General features: G+C 36.3%; 1 protein-coding gene across 1 annotated transcript in view; it reads left to right on the top strand.

Annotated features, from left to right (window-relative positions):
* The window catches only part of LOC140146420 (TPR repeat-containing protein DDB_G0287407-like), a 64132-nt gene extending 55499 nt beyond the window's left edge, over positions 1-8633 (top strand). Inside the window, 9 exon segments of the mRNA XM_072168264.1 lie at positions 1149-1257; positions 2148-2276; positions 3262-3380; positions 4158-4290; positions 5183-5299; positions 5781-5924; positions 6518-6601; positions 7574-7732; positions 8411-8633. Of these exon segments, the coding sequence (XP_072024365.1) occupies positions 1149-1257; positions 2148-2276; positions 3262-3380; positions 4158-4290; positions 5183-5299; positions 5781-5924; positions 6518-6601; positions 7574-7732; positions 8411-8518 (1102 nt within the window). The 3' untranslated portion in view covers positions 8519-8633.
* The last annotated feature ends 14279 nt before the right edge of the window (positions 8634-22912 follow it).

Genomic DNA, 22912 nt, shown 5'->3' with positions numbered 1-22912 from the left:
GTTTTACAAAAGGCAACTATTACATTCTACTGCACTTGCGATAGTGTTGCACTCTGTCAACGAAATGGCTCATTGTGTATTCCATAGAATTAAGATTGAAAAAGCAGACTCTATATGACTCATTGTATTGTCATTTGGGCCATATGCCAGATTAAATTCAATGATAATGAGTGTTATAAAAACATTTAAAATATAACAAACACATTCCTTTAACAAATTGTGCATTCTGTAAGCGTCGAGCGCTTAATTACGCAGATCCGCTGATTGGTTGCTGATCTGATGAAAGTCAGCAAGGCCATATTGTTATAAATTCAATGATAGTTGTTATAAAACAAATTAAAATAAACACACAAATACAAAAGTCAAGTATTTAAGCCATATTGTAAAATTGGCTGCTGATCTGGCATATGTACGGCCATATGCCAGATTGTTATCAATTCAATGATAATTGGTGTTATAAAAATATTTAAAATAAAACACCAGTTCCTTTTACAAAATGTGTGTACTTTAAGCGTTCAGCACATAATTACACACATCCGATGCTGATTGGCTGGTGATCTGTGGATAGTCAGTAACAGTATTAAACAAATGAGCACAACATAAATCTGTCGATTTTTTGTTTATAAAATTAAAATTTTTAACAACAAATTATGGTTGACACTTTAGGACATGCAAAACTGTATTATGGTTAGGGCTGGTGTCGACAAGGCTGTTGTCGACAATATTGTCGACAAGCATGGATCAATTGTGGACAAAATTAATCATTAAAAAATTATAGGAAAGCTTAAGATGTGCTTAACATGATAACATCACTATTATTTGCCATGAAATAACTGCATCAGTCTTTTATTTCATTCGTAAGTGGTGTAGATTATCTTTCCATTATAAATTCTATTATTCTGATGAGGAATAATTGCGTATATATATTTTGATGCATAAGAACGATGCATAACGTGGTCTCTGATCTTAATATTTTGACTTTATTGATGTACATGTATTGCTTTGTTGACATCGGATCTTGAGATTTGACGATTGTTGACAATGTAAATTCTACTCGACAAGAACCCTAATTATGGTTGACATTTTAGGACTTCTTGCTGATCGATGACATGCAACTGAGATTTGTTTTATTTGATTTTGTCTTACAGATACTTTGACAAGGGTAATTCTGAGGCATCTGACTCTGTATACAAATGGTGGCATAGCAAGCTGGCAGACTACTTTGAAGGTGTCAAGAGCTTAGAAAGGAAAGCTGAGGTTTGTTACTTTGTTTGTTTGTGTCAGTCATTTTTATTGAGAAATGGTTATCATTCATAAGATTAAATGCAGAATATAAAATTTGAAAGAATATAACTATAACCTAAGTTAAAATCCCATTCAGTGATTCCAGTGAAAGTGTAAAAAATAAAATTGTTTATAAATTGCTTAAAAGTGAAGGATAAGTTATTCAAATTGCCATTTGGTATTTTTGAAATGAAAAATTTGGCAAAAAACAAAGAAAACTGCAGTATGGAGGAAAGCCCCATTCAAATACACCTGTAGCTAATTTACAAAAATGTGTACACTGTCAGTATATGAATTACAGATTCATGATGTAAAATGCCTTATTTTGTCTTAAATGCACGGCTTTCGGCTGAACGACTAGCAGGCTATGTTAGCACATCTATGACAATGACAAAGGTACCAAAATCTGAATTTTGATGATTTTTACGATTGTGTGGATGAGAAAATCACTGAATGGGCCTTTAAAGCCCCATGGTTCAATCAACAGCTTCATCCCCACAGCGACCTCCAAAATAATTTGATATCTGAAGAAAGCATATATTTTTCTCATTGATTATTGATCTTCTGTACTTTTGTCCTCTGGCTACATAATGTTTATGTACAAAAAAATTCTTGCAGATGAATTTGTTCACCAAAAATACTGTCAAACTTGTATTATGTTCTTGTTAACAGAACAAAATTACAACACAGTGGCTTATGGAGCAGTTTAACATCCTTAACTCGCAAATGCTAAATCAGAATCAATTGGTATTTGGGGAATAAGCTTTTTTTTGTGGATATCTACTGAAAAATGAAAAATGTGATAAAAAGAAGATGCTAGGATCACAAAATACTCACAAAATTCCTTTTCTTATTTATTCTAGGAGTATCCGCATCACCTCATCAAGATTGAAGACAAGATCAGACTACCTCGCTTCCTCACAGAGTGGCCAGTCTTTCATCTGTTCTTTAATGAGGAATTCAGCGCAGAGATGCTCAGTTTCTGGAGATCAGTAAGTGGTTTTTTGTGGTAATTTTGTTTTGATAGAAAATATATTTTTCAATGACAATGCAAGATTAACATCTTTTAAAAGGAGGATAGAAAACAAAATCCTTTTACAAGATGTAAATAGAATTGCAAGAATTGAAAAGTTGATTTGATTACTAAGAAATAAGGTAAACACTCGATAGTTACCATAATGTGCTTATATCGAGCGCTTTTGAAAACATGAAACTGTACCAAAGTCCGGCCCTTACCAACAGAGCTAATAGGGTTGAGACGCAAATTTGCACTTGTTCGTATATAACTATGTGTATCGATGATTTGCTCAAAACCCTTTTGTGGATGGGGCTCTTCATGTTTGCATGTTTCAAAAGCGCTCGATAGTAAGCACATATACTATCGAGTTTTTACGGTAGGTGATTTATACTCCCTTACTTGTACAATGTACTGTCTAAGTTATGTAATAATCGTATTAACTACCATAGCAATAGATGAATACAATTTTTGAATAGATTGCCCTGCACTACAAGCAGGTTGCACTCATCACCTGTGTATGTCTTCAATCATAGATTGAATACAATACCGCTCTTTTCAAAGATTCTAATCTTACAGGTGCGCAGTGATTAGCATTTCTTTGACATCTATGGTTCAATGCATAGGTACCGTGTGAACGTTGTAGTGCAGGGCGATCTAGTCAGAAATTGTATTCATCTATTGCTATGGTAATTAATCCTGTTACATCATCACTTCGACAACGTATTGTCCAAGTCAGAGCTCAAAGGGGGAGCCTTCTTGGTTTCCTTCACATCGCCCCTCAGGGGTAGCGCAAGTAGCGGTAAATAAATTTCATACTGCAGAAATCAAAGCTTACTGCACAAGTTGAAATAATCCAAAGTTACACTATTTTTGCCCAACATAAGCAATACACAAACATGGCAGAGTCTGGAAGTCTTATCACTTTGGTATACAAATGTATCTGTATTTTTTTCTGTTAGGCTGGAGGTATGGATGTGATGGAGAAATCATACACAAATTCCCTGAAGAATATGGAGGTTGACAGTATTGTCTCCAAGGAGGACTTAGCCTTGCACTATGAGAAGGTTGCAAGACTGCTGTAAGTATAACGACCTAGTGATGGGTTCTGTGCCGCAATGGAAGCAGAGATATTATAAACTTGCCTATGTTGTGTTTGGAACTACAAGGCTTCAACAGGCAACCTATCTTATGGGCTACACACATGATAGGCAGCTAGGTATTGTCTTGATGGTTCTGTCCCATGCATGAGAAAAGTTAAAGCGGGTAAATGTTTGCTTATTTGTGATGGCCAATCGTGCATGGCTAACAAATCAATAGAGCAGTATGTGTCTTTGCGTTTGTGCGAAAGACCTAAAAATATGCAGTATGTGTGCAGTAGTTTTGTATGTCACACTTCATGGAGCGATTGGCCCTCATCAACAGGCGATGCTGGGACATCACCTGTTGGTGAATAGTCTGTAGTCTATGTGTGTACTATATATGGCTTTTACTTTTACACTCAAGTAGTCAAAATTTGAGATTAGGCAATTCCAACTGTGCACCACACACCCCCTATGGAAGGCATGACATTAATCTCCCACACAGGGGGGTGTAGACTTCTGATGGAGTCACCCATTCAGGTAATCTCCCACACAGGGGGGTGTGGACTTCTAATGGAATCACCCATCCAGATAACCCCATTTGAAATTCACTCTCCCTGTGTGAAACATTACAGTCATGTCTCCCACAGGAGGTGTATAAATTTTAACTGGAATAGCCCATTTTTAAACTTGTTTCTAAGGTCGTGTCTTTCATAGGAGGTGTGTGAATTGCAACTGCAATACCCCAATTGTTTTTCTTTCTTCCTTATTTACAGCATGCAGGCAAGTCAATTGACAGGTTCTTTTGCTCTTCTGGAGGAGGCCATAAGATTGGAGGAACGTGAATTGGGGGCCAGACAAGACAGAATGATGGAACTCACAGACTTGGCAGCCAGTATGCATAATGAGGTGAGGTCATAGGTCATATTATGTGTACGTGTTGCTTGTGCGAACCCATTTGATATGTGCGCTTTTGTGTGCACAATTTTGCAAATCATTCTGAAAGTGTGCAAGATATGAGTGAAGTAAAAGGCAGCTAATATACAATTCAGCCGATTCCTTCAAGGGTGTCCGTCTGCTCTTTGTGATTATTGGGTAAAAGAACTACAATCAACGAAATTAATAGTTGGCACACCTTGACAATATGTTGCAACTCTTCATTGCCGCTCTGATAATTCAGTGAAATTAGTATAACTATGTTTGATGAGAAGTACAAACCTTCTCCTTTCCCTTCCCTCCCCCATTCCCCCTCAATCAATGTTGGGGAGACTGGAGAGTCCAATGGAAAAAGTGCTTTCATCAACATTGAACTTGGGGAGAGGGGTGGCATTTTACATTTAGTATGCCAGAGTTTACCAACATTAATTTCATTGATTGTAGGTCACACAATGTTACGCAGCATAACCAGTGAATGAGGTGTCGATATGATTGACGTGATTCAATTAACCAATCAGAACCTCACTTCTGTATTTTCACCATAAATAGCGCCAAGTCGGCAGACCGCTGAAGAAGTGTGATGGTATCTCACGCAACGTAGCATTGCTAAGTCCAGTATTTTGATTTATTTCCAAATTTCATGTTACTAGAACTAGATGACTGAGAACATCAATTTGAGTCATGTTATTTGTACATTAATGATTTTCAATTACTTCATTTGCATATATATTCTTTTTATTTACAAACTTTTTTTTAAAATGTACCTTAGTTGTGGGGCCACCTTAATTACGAACTAATTCTAATCATAATAAATACTCCAGAATCCTTGGTGTAGTATTCATTGACTCTTTCTTCGCATACACAGAGATTAACCTTACATGATTGGATCACACAAGCTATGATGGCGGACTTGAAACCGTCTATCGAGTACAGAAGGAAATCGCTCAAGTTAGGTGAAGGTCTTACAGGAGAGAGAAACAGAGTGAGTAGAGTCATTAACTAAATAATGCAAATAAATTAACTACATCAGTATGCAGAAGTCACAAATAAAGTTGTATGCCAGAGAAGATATTCTACACTTCCCATAATGCATTTCTCCCATTTCAATTTCCTGTTCTGATTTGCCATAGTGCAACATGGGTGTGATGAAATTAATGTACCTCAATGAACAGAGCACATCCAGAAGATCTTGCAAAATATGTTTATTTCTTGACTATAGACCCATGTTTAGCCACTCTATTCTAAAACTGAAAACAGGGAACCTGTACAAAATAATAGGAGTGTAATTTGAAGAAACGGAGTGATGTATCTTGTTGTAAAGGATTCTGGGAAGGGTAATATATCTTCTGGGTGTATGCATTGATTGAGATACCATTTGCTCCTTTAAAAAGAAGTGTACAACATTGGATTTGTTTGCCAAGAATAAACATGATCGTAATTATTCTTTTTCTTTGATTTCATAGTTCAAGCGGGCATTCTCCCTGATGAAACTGACCTTTAACCTCAAGACGTGGTATGTGTTAAATGGTGACAATTCTATGTCAGGAGAAGAAGGAATGGAGCTTGGGTTTGATAGCATCAAAGAAGCAAAGGCTATATTTGAAGAGGTATGCAGTGTTTGTGTTTGTTTGTGATTAAACATAGTTGGGACAATGGGACATAGTGTAACAGGGAATATGAATGCATGCATTCCTATATTTGGTAAGCAGACTCCTTTGGAACTTAGCATGGGCAGAATGACTAGAGGAAATGGTGGGTTTTTTGTAATCATCTTCTGTGCATTTTTTCAGTACAACAAAAGCAAATTTTCTTTAAAAATATCCTTCTTTAACTCACGACCAATCAACTACTTGTAAATGTTCCATTATTGATCTTAAATATTGGGCTGACACTTTGGAAACACAATCAAGAACACGTCCACCACAGAAAGATGCCTTATCTGCCCTGCCAGGTATTGAAAATTGTGATGTGTCCAGCTACAGTGGCATATCCAAGGGGCAAACTTTTTACCCCATTTTTGACCATTTGCAATGGTCAAAAATGAGGTACAAAAAAGGTCTTAAAGTCTTAAATAATAGGGTGGGAAAATTGTAAATTCTCCTCACTTGGAACTGGTAAGTATTACTTCATGGGAATAAGTGGGCTATAATAGTTCACTTGTTGTGCATTACCTTTAACCTTTGACCGTGTTCCATTTCAGCTGGGTGACAAAGGGCATGTTTCTGAGTGTCTTATGAATGAGGGATTACTTATTGGAGAAACAGATCAAGAAAGAGCCAAAAAGGTAAATATTTAGTTCAGTTATTATTAATTTTTTGATAGACAAATCCAAAGTTTTAAACTCACGTTTCTTAGCGTTCGATTGCAGGGTATGCCATCTTGATCACAGGACTGGTGCTTTCCGGACACTACATCTGCCGCGGGAACTGGTAGTCTTGTTCCTACAATGTGATGTGTGCTTAATCAGGGAGGCATACTGTAAATCCATATTGCTTGTGTATTTCAATGATTTTCACCCCTCCCACTCGATAACATGGTTTTCTTGTGATAGGTGGTCTGTGATGGCGGACTTCCTTTGTTCTGTCATTGATTCTTTCCTCTTTTCTATGGTTATTTCTGTCGCTTCTTATTTTCTCACCATCTTTTTGTTGTTCTTTAAGTCTCTTTGCAAATGTTTTACCTGTTTCGCCCACATACATGTATGTTTTGTGTTCCAACACAAATTTATTATGGTCTATGTACAAAGATGAAAAAATATTTTGGTTAAATCATTTTGACCCTGTATTATTGGTGGGATATATACATATACATGGTTCGTTTTAGAGAGACTGCACATGAAGTCTTGAGCTTCCAAAAAAAGGTTTAACTGGGACAAAATGTTGTATTTTAGACTGGTTTTTTTTCCATGATCGGGTAATAAAGGCTTTACTTCGGACAACATGAGCACATATCGCGTAAAACATTTTGTATTTTACACTATTTCGGCCCATAATTGGGGTGAGTTTGGTGGAAAACTGGCTCCTTACCCCCTTTTCTTTTCCTCTTTACCTTCCTGATTTTGGCTTTCATTTTTTGTCAAGAGGGGCAGTTTTCTCTTTCATTTTTTTGTCAGAGGGACACTTTTCTCTTTCTTTTTTCGTCAAAGGGGAAACTTTGCCATGCTGGCTACGCTCCTGGCAATGAAGGAATAATATTACAGAAAATGGAATTACATAATATATAAATGAACTGTACCTTGACATTTCCTTTTCTCCAGGTCTATAAAGAAGCATTGGACCTATGTCTTCAAGTGTTTGGAGAGATGAGCGTGTTGTCAAGTCGGTTATTTACCAATACCGCCATCTTGTATGAGGAATGTGGAATGAAGGAAGATGCTTATGATTACTTCATGAGAGCTAAGAAGGTTAAAGTTGAGGTAAGTAATTGATTGATTGATTGTTTGATTGAACTTTTTATTTGATTGTTAATTGATTGATTAGTCAATTGATTGACCCGTAACATGTTAGTCATGAAATAGGTTGCTTGATTGAGTCAGGTATATGCTTGATTGCTTGGTTGATTGATTCATGGAATTTTGATTGATTTAATGAACTAGCAAACTTTCAAATTCTCTTAGGTTCGCTACAGGAATTTCAGAATTTCCAGTTTTAACCTTTAATGAATGTTTGATGACTTAAAGTCGATAATATATTTCCACCAGATATTTGACATAACATATAATTATTGATTTTCCGTCAACACGCATTTGTTAGAAGATAAAAATAAATTGAAACGGATTGAATAACAAATTCTTGTTGAACGAATATTCTTTCTCTTGTTTCTTCTCCTTTTTACTCATCTGTAAAAAATGTTCTTGAAACATTTATTTTCACGCTTTTTTTGTTCCAAGCTGCTACCGCGAAAATAACAGCGCGCAAATATATTCCTTTTGTGTATAGGCCAATGTAAAGAAACTTAGAATCACAAATTTAAAAAAAAAGGCAAACAGTTCAAATACTGGCAAAACGCGAAAAATTAATCACGCTAAAATTTCCACTTTTACAGTATTGACCAATACTCATTATACACATCATCATTTCTTTTATTTGAATAGGTGTTTGGCGAAGACCACCCCCAAACCAAACGAGTACTGCGTGTGTTAGAAGAACCAATGTACAATAACATAGCAATGAGGAGAAAGAGAGAGGAGACTAAAACATAACGAATCATGTGACCTACAACGATATATTGACACAGGCTAATACTGGGCTATTCCAGTTGAAATCCACACTACCCCTGTGGAAGATTTTGGAAATATCTTCCACAGGAGGAGTAAATTTTGTAAAATGTATATAATTGGTCAGGGTTAATCATTTTGAAACCCATACTTCCTGTGTATTATGGCTTGACCTATATCTTCCACAACTGAAGTGAGTATTTTAAATGGAAGTTACCCCCAACTCTCTTTTCTATCTGAAAGTCATACACCCTCTGTGGAAGACTTCGCTAAATTTTGCACAGGGGTAGTGTGGGTTTTAAATGGAATAGCCCATTTTGAAAATTGAGCTATTGCCGGTAATCAGCGACAAAGTAACCAAGTGTACTATACTTTGTTTCATCTCAAGTTTGGATGTGATGTTAGTGTCTACATGGTTGCTCTGCAAGCATGTTGACGAAATGCTCTTGTAAGCGTGTGTAAACACTATGCGGAATTAGGCTAATGAGCAAAAGATACTTTGTTCAACGAAATACACAGATACCTCACTTCTTCAAGGGGGTCGTGAACCAAATGTGGGTCACAGCCACTTCTTTAGGGGTGGCGACCCAATGTGGGTCATGAACACTTCTTCAGGGGGTCATAGACCTTGGCTGAAAAGGAAAACACCTCCTTTAAGAGTAATTGCATAGGTCCCCTGCAGCTTGTGTCTCTCATCACTGTGCATCAAAGTGCAGGGTACTGGCCGGTTTCAGCACTGTGTTAGGTATCAAGTCACACTACATATTAACACTGGAAGTCAGCTCAGACCTGAGATGTGCTGCTTCCAGAACACTACCTGAGGTACAACGTCCAGTTTGGTCATATAACGCTATCTCTGCCCCAATAGGTACTGACGACTCTTTCTATATCGTACCCTGAACATTTGCATAGTGCTTTTATTTTTTATTTAAATGAAAACGATAACACTATACAAGTTATTACCTCACCAGGAGGATATGATAAAAAAGAGTCATCGGTACCTGACTGGGCACTGGTCGATCAAATGAGATGTGGTGCCTAGCTTTGACTTACTCTGCACAAATAAGCAGGCACATTTAGTTTTGGTAACAACTTTTATCGTGATTAAAGAGTTTAACTTCAACACTACACTATTTTTTCGCTCACCTGGAACGTTTTCACTAGTTCGACTAGCGTCTTCAGCAGATAGTGATGCTGTGATGATATCTTGTCTACGATCGCAGCATCACCATGTCACAGCATCACCATCTGCTGAAGACGCTAGTCGAACTAATGAAAACGTTCCAGGTGAGCGAAAAATAGTATAGTGTTGAAGTTAAACTCTTTAATCATTTTATCTACCACTACGTATGAATATCCACTCGTAAACTTTTATCATGTTTTTCTCATAGTATGTGGGTCTTGGGGAATAGTTTAGGGAAGCCCTGCTCTATCTCATTTGTGCTACTGTGCCAAGACATTTACATTGCATTTTACAGACCTGAAACATTTCCGCATTTACGTGGAATTCCGCATTTTTCAACTGCTGAAATCGTGGAATCCGTGTTTCATCTCCTTCATCTGAAAATCTGTGTTTTCTTTCGATGTGTTAACAAATCGGCACTGTGTGTTTTTTTTAAGAATTTCTTCTCTGGAATATTAGTTCAAAGTTCAAACAAATTACTGACATTACTAGCTCTATACACCACATACCCAATGATAAACTTGAGTAATTGTGATGGATTTCAGATGCTGTCAAAAGATATTACAAGTATTGAATTAGAGCAATTCTCTTAGAGCAAATTTTTATGTGTTGCAGAATAGCAGTTCCGATTCATTTACTTGCGCTTTGTGACATCACTAGTGATAAGCCTTCAAATCTAAAATTTAATGTTTTTCCCTGTTTTTTACAAAACCTTGGTTTCAGGTCTGATTTTACCTTTGAATTCTATTTGCTGGCGTAGTGCACGTTGTAACCATTGGTTACTGGTCTGGGCTCATACACCTGTTCCTAATTATGATATGCCATGCATAGGCATTGTGCTGTTATCATTTCGATCAGTGGTTCATAACAAAGAAAGCGTGAACCAGTTGACCTAGCAACTAATGTGCACTATGCCAGCGAATAGAAATGTTTTATTTGATTTGGTTATATCTTATGTATATCCAATAATGCAGTATTATTATGATATTTAGTCACATCAAATGAGACATGTTCTCTTCAAGCCAAAAATGTGACCTGCTACCACAAAATGAACGTTAAGTCGCAAAAGTTGGTAGTTTTGAGACATCCTGGCTGACTGAGTTGAAATATCTGTTTGCTACGACCTGTACAACCCAGTCGTACGTCCTTTGTGAATTGCCCATTGTTCCCCCATTCACAAAGGACATATAGACATACTATTAGCTTGGACAGGTTCGTGTCAAACAAAGAACACCAATGCAGTACTTAGCCAGGGCGTCTCGCAACTTGGCCTGATGTTCATTTTTGTGGTAGCCGGTCACAAATGGTGTGAACTTGTGCATAATTATTGAAAAAAAAGTACTTGTAAAGTGTAAATAAGATGTGTATATATTGTCTAATTATTATTTTACAATGCAAGGGTTTGGTTTAGATGCGGCCTGTATAGAAACGGCTTTAAAATGGGCTGTTGCAATTAAATTCCACACACCCCATGTGGAAGACATGACCTTAATGTTTCACACATGGAGTGTGAATTTCAAATGGAGTTACCTGGGTGACTCCATTTGTGACACGATCTGGTCCATGGGGGCCAAAGGAGGCATTTTTGAAAATTGAGTTACTGTAACTTTTGGATTATACATACAATAGGCTATCATTTGCTGAAAACACCGAATGTCTAGCATAGTTCTGAAGTTCTGAAGTTTTTTGATGTCTATTTTCTTATGTATTTTATTGTTTTTTTACTCCATATTTTTACCTTTATTTCAGTTTCAAATTTGCCGCCTGTGGCCCCATGGACCAGATCGTGTCGTATTTGATATCCACACTCCCTGTGTGGAAGATTAAGGTCTTGTCTTCCATAGGGGTGTATGGATTTCAACTGGAATAGCCCAGTGTATATTGTCTTTCAAACAGTGTCTCCATTGTACTTGTGGCCCTTGAACATGTTTAAAACAAAACTGTCAAGAGGTTACATAGGAGGTTTTGCTTTAAACATGTTCAGGGGGTAGTGACACATAAGAGATTTATCCTGTCCAACAACGCAATGATGATATTGTTTCTGCACAACAGTTCTACTTACGACCCCACCTTGTATAAAATACTTTTTCCAAGTGTTAATCATGAATAATGTAATTATAGTCATTTACTTGTGTGTTGCTAATTTCATAAGTGTTTTGAGGCTGACAAATGGTGGACTTGTTATGAAAATGCATTTTATGGCATCGTTTCACAGGAAAAACCGCCTTTGTGTCATTTGCCCCTGAACATGTTTAAAGCAAAATCTCTTATGTAACCTGTTGGCAGTGTTGTTTTAAACATGTTCAGGGGCCAAAAGCACATACGACAAGGTTTTCCTACCCAACGACGATGGGCACATAATTGAGCTCTTCTAGTTGAATTCCATACACCTATAGGAAGACATCTCCCAAATAAGGAGTGTAGATTTTAAATGGAGTCACCCATTCAGGTAGCCCCATTTGAAATCCACACTCCCTGTGTGGAAGATTTAGTTTATATCTTCCATAAGAAGTGTGTAGATTCCAACTGGAATAGCTGGCCCATTGATAAACCTTAATTATCACTAGATGTCCACTCTATTGATGTGTATATTCTGCCAAATTGGGCTCTTTTTGGATGCCTGAAAATTGGGTTACTTTAAAGGCCTTAGTTATCACAGGATATCTAATCCATTGAAGGGCTCTTTCCGCCCAATTGGGCTCCTTTTGGATGCCTGAAAAATTGGGTTACTTTAAAGGCCTTAGTTATCACAGGATATCTATTCCATTGAAGTGCTCATTCCTCCCAATTGGGCTCTTTTTGGATGTCTGAAAAAGTGGGTTACTTTGGCAGTCAATGCTGCATTTTATCAGGCTGATTTGCTACACCTTATACATTATTTCAATACAAAGTTGATATAATTATGTGCATATAAGCCAGTTCTTCGCATCTTTTGTTTCGACAGCTTGTAAAAAATGTCAAAGGATTTTGAAAACTGATGAAAAATTGATTTACATAGCGTCGTTGGGCAGGAAAAACCTGTGTCATTGGCCGCTGAACATGTTTAAAGCAAAACCAACTATATAACCTCTAGTGGCAGTTTTATTTTAAACATGTTCAAGGGCCACAAGAACATAGGAGGATTTTCCTGCCCAACAACGATGTATGGAAGTCTTTTGAAAGATGTTCAAACAAATGATGTGGAAATGAGCTACAATGCCTGTTATTATCATGTATGTGTTATTATAGTATTCTAGGAGATGACTTATCTTTTGCAGTGGTTCGTAAATTCATAGAGTTTGGATTTGATTGTTGGCAAATTTTACAAGGAATGTTGTTTTGGTCAATTTATGTTACAGAGTTTGTTGATATCTAAAGCAGTTGTACATTGGCCTATAATGCAGACCTTAAACTTCCCAGCTCTTTAGCGGATATCAGCTTATTTCTTGTTGCTCAAATTTACAAATTTAGGTGTTTTCTTTTATTTTCAGCCAAATTTGAGCTATTTTACCCCAATTTAACACTGTTTTTCAGCATTATGTTTCAGCATTTTCAACTTTTTTCACTAATGGTCAGTTTCAGGTCTGTAAATGAAGATTTCAGATGCAAATACTGATAACCATTTTTGGTACAATTACCAAATAGGGTGCAACTAGCTAGACTTGAGTCCAGTCCTCGTTTACGGAGTTTAGGGTTGGGGTAGGGCAGTCTTGTAATAAGACTAGTAGAGTTGACCCCATTCGGTAATCGCTCCCCCCTTTTTTTTTTAATTTGAGTTGTAGGCAAATATATTTGGCCAAAAATGAGACATGATCATGTTGCTAATATTGTTTTTGAGATATTGGCAAAAACAGTGTTCAAATTCTTTTGTTTTATGTTGTTTTCAGCGATTGACAAATTGCTCATAACTCGGTAACCAGATGTTTGATTTTGATGTTTTTGGGTGTTTTTTTTTTGCATCTGAGCTCTGCAAGTTGTGTTGCTTCATTTTTATTTTTGTAATTTTCTCATTAATATCAAAGACTTTGTAATAACAATATCAACTGTAATCTCCTATTTTTAAATTCAAAATTTGATATAAAATCTTGTATTCAAATCTTACAGTTTTTAGTTATATAGCATAATTAACATTACAATCCTTGTGTCTTTCATTGTATTGTAACTATTTGTTATAAAACTGTAAGCATGTATGATGCATTGTAAAAATCACCCTTAGCTACGATTCACATTGTTTTGAAAAAGGGCCTATTAGAAAACATTTAACAAGGATTCGTAAACATTAAAGAAAATTCCTGCAATCTTATTGGTTCTTAACCGTGTGATATAACACGATATACCGTAAACACTCGATAGTTAGCATATGTGCTTACTACCGAGCGCTTTTGAAAACATGAAATTGTACCAAAGTCTGGCGCTTTAGCAACTGAACTAATGGGGTTGAGACACACATTTGCAGGTTTACTTGTCCGTATATAACTATGTGTATCGATGATTTGCTCAAAACGCTTTAAACTTTTGTGGATGGGGCTCTTCACGTTTGCATTTTTAAAAGCGCTCGATAGGAAGCACATATGCTAACTATCGAGTTTTTACGATAACACACTTTAGCGCTTATGTGAACCAATCGGAGGTGTATTGCAACAGTGGGACTGAGCGATTCTAAACCCTAGGTGACTTCCTTGTTAAATGTAGGATTTAATTTGATAAAAATTTGGTATACTTATGATTAATAGTTGAATTGAAGTGTTTAAGAATGAGAATAAACTAAGGTACTGTTTTTAACCGCTGTCGTGCATCTATCGTCTCATATAACATGCAACATCATTATTTTTTGGTGTAAAACAACTCAGCGAAGTTTTACTTAAAATAATGATGTCGCACATGTTGTATGAGACGATAGATATACTCCAGCGGCTAAAAATAATACCTTTATTCTCTTATTAATTATGAGGGAAAAGACCCTGTGACAAGGATCAACTCATTGTTTATGAAAAATGGTCCTGACGCAGCTTAGTACAATGGCCAAAACTTACAGGTTAAATTTGGCCATTTTGGATGGATTGTTTTTAAGAACTTGATTGAGGACAGTTTTTAAAACTGCTGTACATACATGTATGAGTTCGCTACACACCCATTTATGGATATTGGACAAAACTCAGGTTTTATGGTAAAAACTCTTTACTCCAGTTCTGAACAAGATGGCTCATTATCGTTGGACAAGAAAAGCCTCCTATTACTTTACTATGTCATTGGCCCCTGAACATGTTTAAAGCAAAACCTTTTTAAGTAACCTCTTGGCAGTTTTGTTTTAAACATGTTCAAGGGCCACAAGTACAAACGAGGGTTTTTCCTGCCCAATGACAAAAATCAAACCCTACTTCTACATGTAAATAGTAATGCAGCTATCAATTCTAGTAAAGAGCCCCAGATGAAAAGGTTCAAATTATCATTGACAACTGCTTTGCAGCATATAAAGTGGTAATAAGTACTAATAACCAATCAGAGGTGTATTGCAACAGTGGGACTGAGCGATTCTAAGCCCTAGGTGAGTTCCTTGTTAAATGTAGGATTTAATTTGATAAAAATTTGGTATACTTATGATTAATAGTTGAATTGAAGTGTTTAAGAATGAGAATAAAGGTACTGTTTTTAACTGCTGTCGTGCATCTATCGTCTCATATAACATGCAACATCATTATTTTTTGGTGTAAAACAACTCAGCGAAGTTTTACTTAAAATAATGATGTCGCCCATGTTGTATGAGACGATAGATATACTCCAGCGGCTAAAAATAAAACCTTTATTCTCTTATTAATTATGAGGGAATAGACCCTGTGACAAGGATCAACTCATTGTTTATGAAAAATGGGACAAATAGCAGGTGACCTTTGATAAGCGCATTTTATGCATCACCCTAAGCACAGGTGGAATTTTTAGAACATTTATACATGCATATTTCTGCAAATGCATTCTGGTTTAGAGTAGGCACAAGCAGTGAAATGGACAAGAAAATTAAATTGGTTTAAGGGGGTACTACACCCCTGGCCAATTTTATGCTTATTTTTGCATTTTTCTCAAAAATGATAGCGGTTAGGTAACAAGTAAGATATGTTTATTATAGGGGCAATGACTAAAACTACTGCACTGGAAATTCAGCAACTCAAGGCAAGTAGTTATTGATTTATTGATCAAATATTGGTTTTCCCTCATTTTGACTGTAACTTCGCAACTTTTGTCTGTGCTGAAATAAAATTTCCAGCGCAGTAGTTGTAGTCCTTGCCCCTATATTATACATATCTTGCTAGTCACCAATGCGCTATAATTTTTTGAGAAAAATGGAAAATTGGGCACAAAATTGGGCAGGGGTGTAGTACCCCCTTAATAGAGTGTATTCATTAAACCAATAATTGAAATAGCAGTCATGTTGGAGGACAGTTCTAAGATAGCTTAAGATTACATAGGGACAGGTCTCTAGATCGATTCCACAACCATTCATATCTGTCACATGTTTTATTGTTTTATCATGCCAATTGCACTGTGGTACCTTATGGAGGACAGAATTTTATTTAAATAAGGATGACTCTGTCATGAGTGACATCGTATTGAATACCCTTGACTATATGTTTTATTCCTTAAGGAGCAACAAAATAAAACAAAAAACTTCAGTATTGACTTTCAGATTTCTTATTTTATTCTTTGTTCATATTTATACAGAAAAGTTCAACATGTACCTGTTATTTTGCAATATACATTATGTTTATTTTTAAACCGAAATATATAAACAATTACAAAGGTTTTAGTGTAAGAAGGCCTGTCTGCAATAGCTGCCATGTGTCACATTTTAAGATGTGTACAATATAGAAAGCAGAAATTGTCAAAATGTACATACGGCAGCTATTGCAGATATGCTGCCTTGCACTAAACAACCCCTCAAAATTATAAATGAGCGGATAATTCTTGGCTCTGCAGTTTTTTATTTCAATATTGTTAAATCATAGCATACAGTATGTATACTGTAAGACAATGACTAAATCTGTCAGGGCCATTGGTTAAATACTGTAATTACTAGCAAAATTAAATAGCTTTACAGTATTTAACCAATGGCCCTGACAGATTTAATGTAAAACTGTCAAATTTGTAGGAATTTAATTTAATGAATTAAGGCTTCTTGCAAAATTAAATCCCTAGCGAAATTAAGTGTTAGTTTTTTGGATGATGGTCCTGACGCAGCTTAGTACAATGGCCAAAACTTACAGGTTAAATTTGGCCATTTTGGATGGATTGTTTTTAAGAACTTGATTGAGGACAGTTTTAAAACTGCTGTACATACATGTATGAGTTCGCTACACACCCATTTATGGATATTGGACAAAACTCAGGTTTTATGGTAAAAACTCTTTACTCCAGTTCTGAACAAGATGGCTCATTATCGTTGGACAAGAAAAGCCTCCTATTACTTTACTATGTCATTGGCCCCTGAACATGTTTAAAGCAAAACCTTTTTAAGTAACCTCTTGGCAGTTTTGTTTTAAACATGTTCAAGGGCCACAAGTACAAACGAGGGTTTTTCCTGCCCAATGACAAAAATCAAACCCTACTTCTACATGTAAATAGTAATGCAGCTATCAATTGTAGTAAAGAGTCCCAATGAAAAGGTTCAAATTATCATTGACAACTGCTTTGCAGCATATAAAGTGGTAATAAGTACTTTTAAATTGTACTGTATTTTGTTATAAATTAGAACGGTACAGAAGTATATACAAAGACAGTGACATCATTATGTACAATAAGTTTTAAGAAGCAAGTTACAAAAAAGAAATTCTGACAAAATTGTATGGTTTTATACTTAAAGGTTTGACTTGCTATTGACTTTGGGCTGTTCCGGTTGAAATCCACACTACCCCTGTGGAAGATTTTGGAAATATCTCTCACAGGGGGAGTATGAATTTTAGATGGAATTAGCACATTAGGCAGCTCCATTTGAATTTCGTACACCCTCTGAGAAAGATTCAACCTGAATCTTCCACGGACGGAGGGTGAGTTTCAAATGGAGATGCCTAAAGTGCGAATTCCATTTAAAATTCATACTCCCTCTGTGGAACATATTTCCAAAATCTTTCACAGAGGTAGTGTGGATTTTAAATGGAATAGCACATTTTGTATAGCAAGAATCGCCTATAATTTTCACCATTTCAGTCAGAAAATCATAACTAAAGATTAAAAAAATGAGGCAAGGCAATAGATAGGCATAGCTATAATGTGTGATGGGAATACACAACATCTGTTATTTGTAGCAACAACAAAAATCGTTTTCATCATAATTTTTTGGCACAAATAACTAATTTTGCATGACCATAACACACAAAAGAACTTGTAAACTACTTTACTTATGTATGTACAGTATGTTGCTAATAAAGCTATGAATACAATGTACATCTAGTTTACTTTCATAGTAGCACACATTGAAGCAGTTTTGTTGAAAAAAGTGTAGGTTTTACCAATTTTCTGTAAACACCTGACAGTTTTTGGGAAAGTCAAAGATTCTTCAAGAAAATGACGTGAAAAATTTAGGATTTAGTCCAACAAAGTCCTATCTGTGATAGCTGCCAGGTGTCAAATTTTTAGATTGCATACAATATGGAATATAGAAATTGTCACATGTTTATGGGGCAGCTATTGCAGTTAGGTCTACTGGTACTAATCCCTCAATATGTGCTCTGTCGTCCCAAGTGGCAAGTAAAAGACAGTATGTGCTTTCTTATTGCTACAGCAGCTACTGCCTTTTACTTCGGGGGCAGACTGATTCAAAAACACCTGTTTCACAAGTCAAAGGAAAGTATTCGCTTTGTTATTGTATGTACAGATACTTCCATCTTAACTTATGGCGGAACAGGTGTGTGTTGAAAAACAAGTTATTGACTGCTCAGTGCCAGAAGTGGGTAGGCGCAGTAGCTGCCCTGTGAACATTTGGCATATTTACACACAGTAAATTGTACTCCATCTACACATGGCAGCCAGCTACACATGGCAGCTATTACACTTACCCACTTCTGGCACTGAGCAACATGAAAGGCTGAAAGCAAGTATTTCACTTATTAATATTATTTAGTCCCATGGGCATTGCTGACTTACGTTGCCCCTGATTGGTTAATTACATGCTTTAATCAAATGAGTAACCAATCAAATTAGAGCTTAGATAGCAATTTTAAGCTTAATTCCTTGCAGCCCTGCTAACTTTTCTTACCATATCTCTGATTGGCTCAATACATGATATAGCCCTCACTATAAACCAATCAAAATAGTTGTGGGTGATAATTAGGCTGGTAGTGTCCATGGGATAGAATTATGCCAAATAAAGCAAATGCTCTTTACAGATTATACATTTTTCACCCTGATGTTGCAGTGACGTCAACGCCTTGAGACTTGAGACAGCTGCTTCGCTCACGCATTTTATGTGGCATATGGTGTACATGTACATGTGTATACCAATGCTTTGAGCGATTTGAGGCTGCGCCTAAGGAAATGTGTACTGATGTCACTGCCACATCATGGTAAAAAAATGGTACAGTTAGTTTGGCATGAAATCAAATAAAGAAATGTAAATAATGCAACCTTAACATACATTTTCTGCTGATTTGGCTAAAAACTATAGTGTTAGTCCTGGGGTGTTAGTATACCAAATTCCCGACAAAACTACAGTGTACAAGGTATTAAAATAAGTTTTTTTCTTCAAATTATCGTACAAATTTATACAGATATCGTCCAGTAGCATATTTCTAATTTCTTCCAATTATAAAAGTGTGTCAAAGTGTATCTAAAAATATACAAACCAAGATATCAGGGTCTTTAAATTATCAAAACCAAGATACCAGTGTCTTTAAATTCATTGTTCACAAACAACAGTTAAGTTGGTGACTATGCAGAGGTAGTCTCTTCCACAGACTCAAAGTCAAGATTCAAACTATCGCGTACAGCGGATGTAAGCATGGATTCAAAAGTTGGCAGTATCTTAGGACTGTGCAGAGATGGTGGCAACTTGGCGCAACTGTACATTGGTGCATTAAATGTAACTTCAATGTCATTGCTCAATGCTTGGGTTATTGGTGTAGCGTAGTTCTGATATACTGAACGGCATGTTGAACTCTGTAGATGAGGTTGTTGGTACGATGATTCTTGCTTGGTGCCTTGGTAGGATGTGCTGGTGCGAATCTCAGATGTGGTGCTACTAGTCGAGTATGGGGAAGAGGGATGGTTGTAGCTCCATGTGGAAGGTGGGCTGGTTCGAGTCTCAGACATGGTGTATGGGTGCTGCAGTGAATGGATCTCTGATGACATGGATGGTTGAGGGGTGTTGCTGGTGCGAATCTCAGATGTGGTGCTGCTAGTCGAAGATGGGGAAGAGGGATGGTTGTAACTCCATTGGGAAGCTGAGCTGGTTCGAGTCTCAGAAGTGGTGTATGGGTGCTGCATTGAGTGGATCTCTGATGACATGGGTGGTTGTGGTGTGATGCTGGTGCGAATCTCGGATGTGGTACTACTTGATGAGTAAGGGGATGACGGGTGCTGTGTGCTCCATGGAGACACCGGGTTACTGTCTGCATTGTAAGACTGAAAAGATAAAGCAAAGCAATCATTAGAATTGGAAGACAATTTTGATTGTTTGATTGCCTGGCTGCCTGATACCAGACTCGTGTTTAGGTTTGCAACTATTTTAAACTGTTGCGATTTGATAGTTCACAGCATCTTGCGAATGGTAGTGAGCTTTGGCAAAAATTACATTGATCATTTCATGGCAAATCACACATTTCTACTAACAATTACTTTTAAAACATATTTTTGGGTACTTTTGTATCAAAAAATTAAAAGTTGGAGCAACAAAATTAAATTGGCCAAATTCTCCAATAAGACAAAATGTTCACCGCAAAACAAACACGCATGACAGCTTTGAGAATTTTATTTTTTTTGGTCTTAGGTCAGGAGAACTATGCAAAATTAAATAATTCACTACTATTAATTAATATTAATTGATTACAGAATGATTGTTCCATCATGCTGATGCTGACTTATCTTTTTGGAAATCAATGTAAAATTAAGTAATTCATGGATTAATCAACATTAATTAAAAAATAATTATTTCCATTGATTGATTATTATGATTTCATCATAATTGTTCCTCCATGTTGACAATGCTTTGACAACATGTTTGATGTAGGAATTGAAAGTTTCATTTATCTTGTGTGTACAAGATGATAAGATACGGCAAAGGGAAAATATGATGATATTTTTAATGGCCTCTTTGGAAATCCGCAGGGATTTTACCGATGTTGTGATGATATTTGCATTTAAGATTTCTACATAATAACTTTTAGAACTCATTAAAGACAATTAAGATATCGCCAGCCGGGATCGCCAGGGGATTTTATAAATCCGATAGACGAGCACATTTTGAGTTTAATTCCTACATCATGATATCATTTAATATCACGCTGTATTATCCAAAACAAATCAATGAAAATGAAACTCAAACATCGTTATTCCACATCTCAGTTTAATTAAGATTAGCTTCGTGTGACGTCTTGTGTGAAAAACATGTTATTTTGCTGATAAACATGATTGTTATGATATTGCTCTTAAAACATGACCCCGATTGAATGAATATTAAATTAGGTAAAAGGGCCAAAATAACTTTCCAAAATCAGCCACTTGTGACTTTCTTTGTAAATCAACTAACCGTAACCTGATCGATATATCCCTGGTTTAACTTAAGTGCAAAAATTCACAATAATTGTTTTGCTGATGAGTAACATGTCATTTTTTGTGAACAAAAGAGTTCAAATTTGCCTGAAGGTTTTGAATTTTGCTCCTTGATTTATTGGCCACTGAGTTTACCTATACAAAAGTGTGACATGAGTGGCCAATGCGGAGAAAGGCGCAGGATTGGTTGTTTTGGTAGATTTCCCATATTAAGGTATAGGGAAATTTTACATTTTGCCACACTTATAAATTGCACAAATAACAAAATAGCTAGAAGTACGTGCAATTGACAAGGCTTAAGGGCTTTAACGTACCGGCTATAAGCAATTATGACATTCATCCCGAAGTCCCTTCTAGCCATCAGCAATTATCAATACTCTCAAGGCAGTGGGGTCTCTAGTCCACATTTGTTATTGAATTTTTTGTAATTTTGGAAAAGCAAACCGAATAAAAAGAAGACATCAGACCCATTCCATGTCAACTCCAGGGATGTGCACCGCAGCACCTCTTCAATTTTTTTTCTTTTTCTGTGTGGTGGGAGATATTGATGAGAAAGTACAATCCCGAAAATTTGAGCTTCATACTCCATTTCGTTTTCCCGTGGCATCAATTTGAAATTTAGGGGGGGTCAGTGTAAAAAATGTGTCGCAACTTTGGTTGGTCCTGGATGGACGAAGTTGCATTTTCAGGGCCCTATATCTTTTAAAGTAAAGGATTTACAAGTTTTCTGATGCCAGATTTGAATTCTACACAAATAAGTACCCTAGGATACATACTTTTCAAAGTTGTAAAGGGTTCCCTTTATACATTTATGGACCTCCAAACGTCGTCTTTCGCGTTGCGACACATTTTTTACACCGACCCCCCCTAAATTTCAAATTGATGCCACGGGAAAACGAAATGGAGTATGAAGCTCAAATTTTCGGGATTGTACTTTCTCATCAATATCTACCACCACACAGAAAAAGAAAAAAATTGAAGAGGTGCTGCGGTGCACATCCCTGGAGTTGACATGGAATGGGTCATCAAGTTTTGAATTATCATGACCTTAAAACAGTAAATATGAAGATAAACCCTCTTAAACCAAAAAGGGAAAACACGCGTGCCAAGTAATAATGAAATATTATTTTTGAATAAAAAATACATTCTAAACGGACGAACCGAATAAAAAAAGACATCAAGTTTTGAATGATCATATAACCTTCAAACAGTATAAAATATGAAGATAAAACCCTTTTAAACCTAAAAGGGAAAACACGCGTGCCAAGTTACAATAAAATATTATTTTTGAATAAAAAAATACATTAAAAAAATATGTACTAGTATGTGGAGAAAATCAGTAACGCTTTACTTACCTCATCTTCATCTATCTTCGCTGTTTGGTCACCATGGTTACCCCGAGGCCAATCACCATATAAGGACAAATCGATGTCATCATCAGGAACAAACAAATCATCCATAAT

This window comes from Amphiura filiformis, chromosome 2 (genome assembly GCF_039555335.1).
Source record: "Amphiura filiformis chromosome 2, Afil_fr2py, whole genome shotgun sequence".
Taxonomy (NCBI): Eukaryota; Metazoa; Echinodermata; class Ophiuroidea; order Amphilepidida; family Amphiuridae; genus Amphiura; species Amphiura filiformis.
The sequence above is the reverse complement of the archived record's forward strand: the minus strand, read 5'-3'. Positions and strand labels throughout refer to the sequence as shown.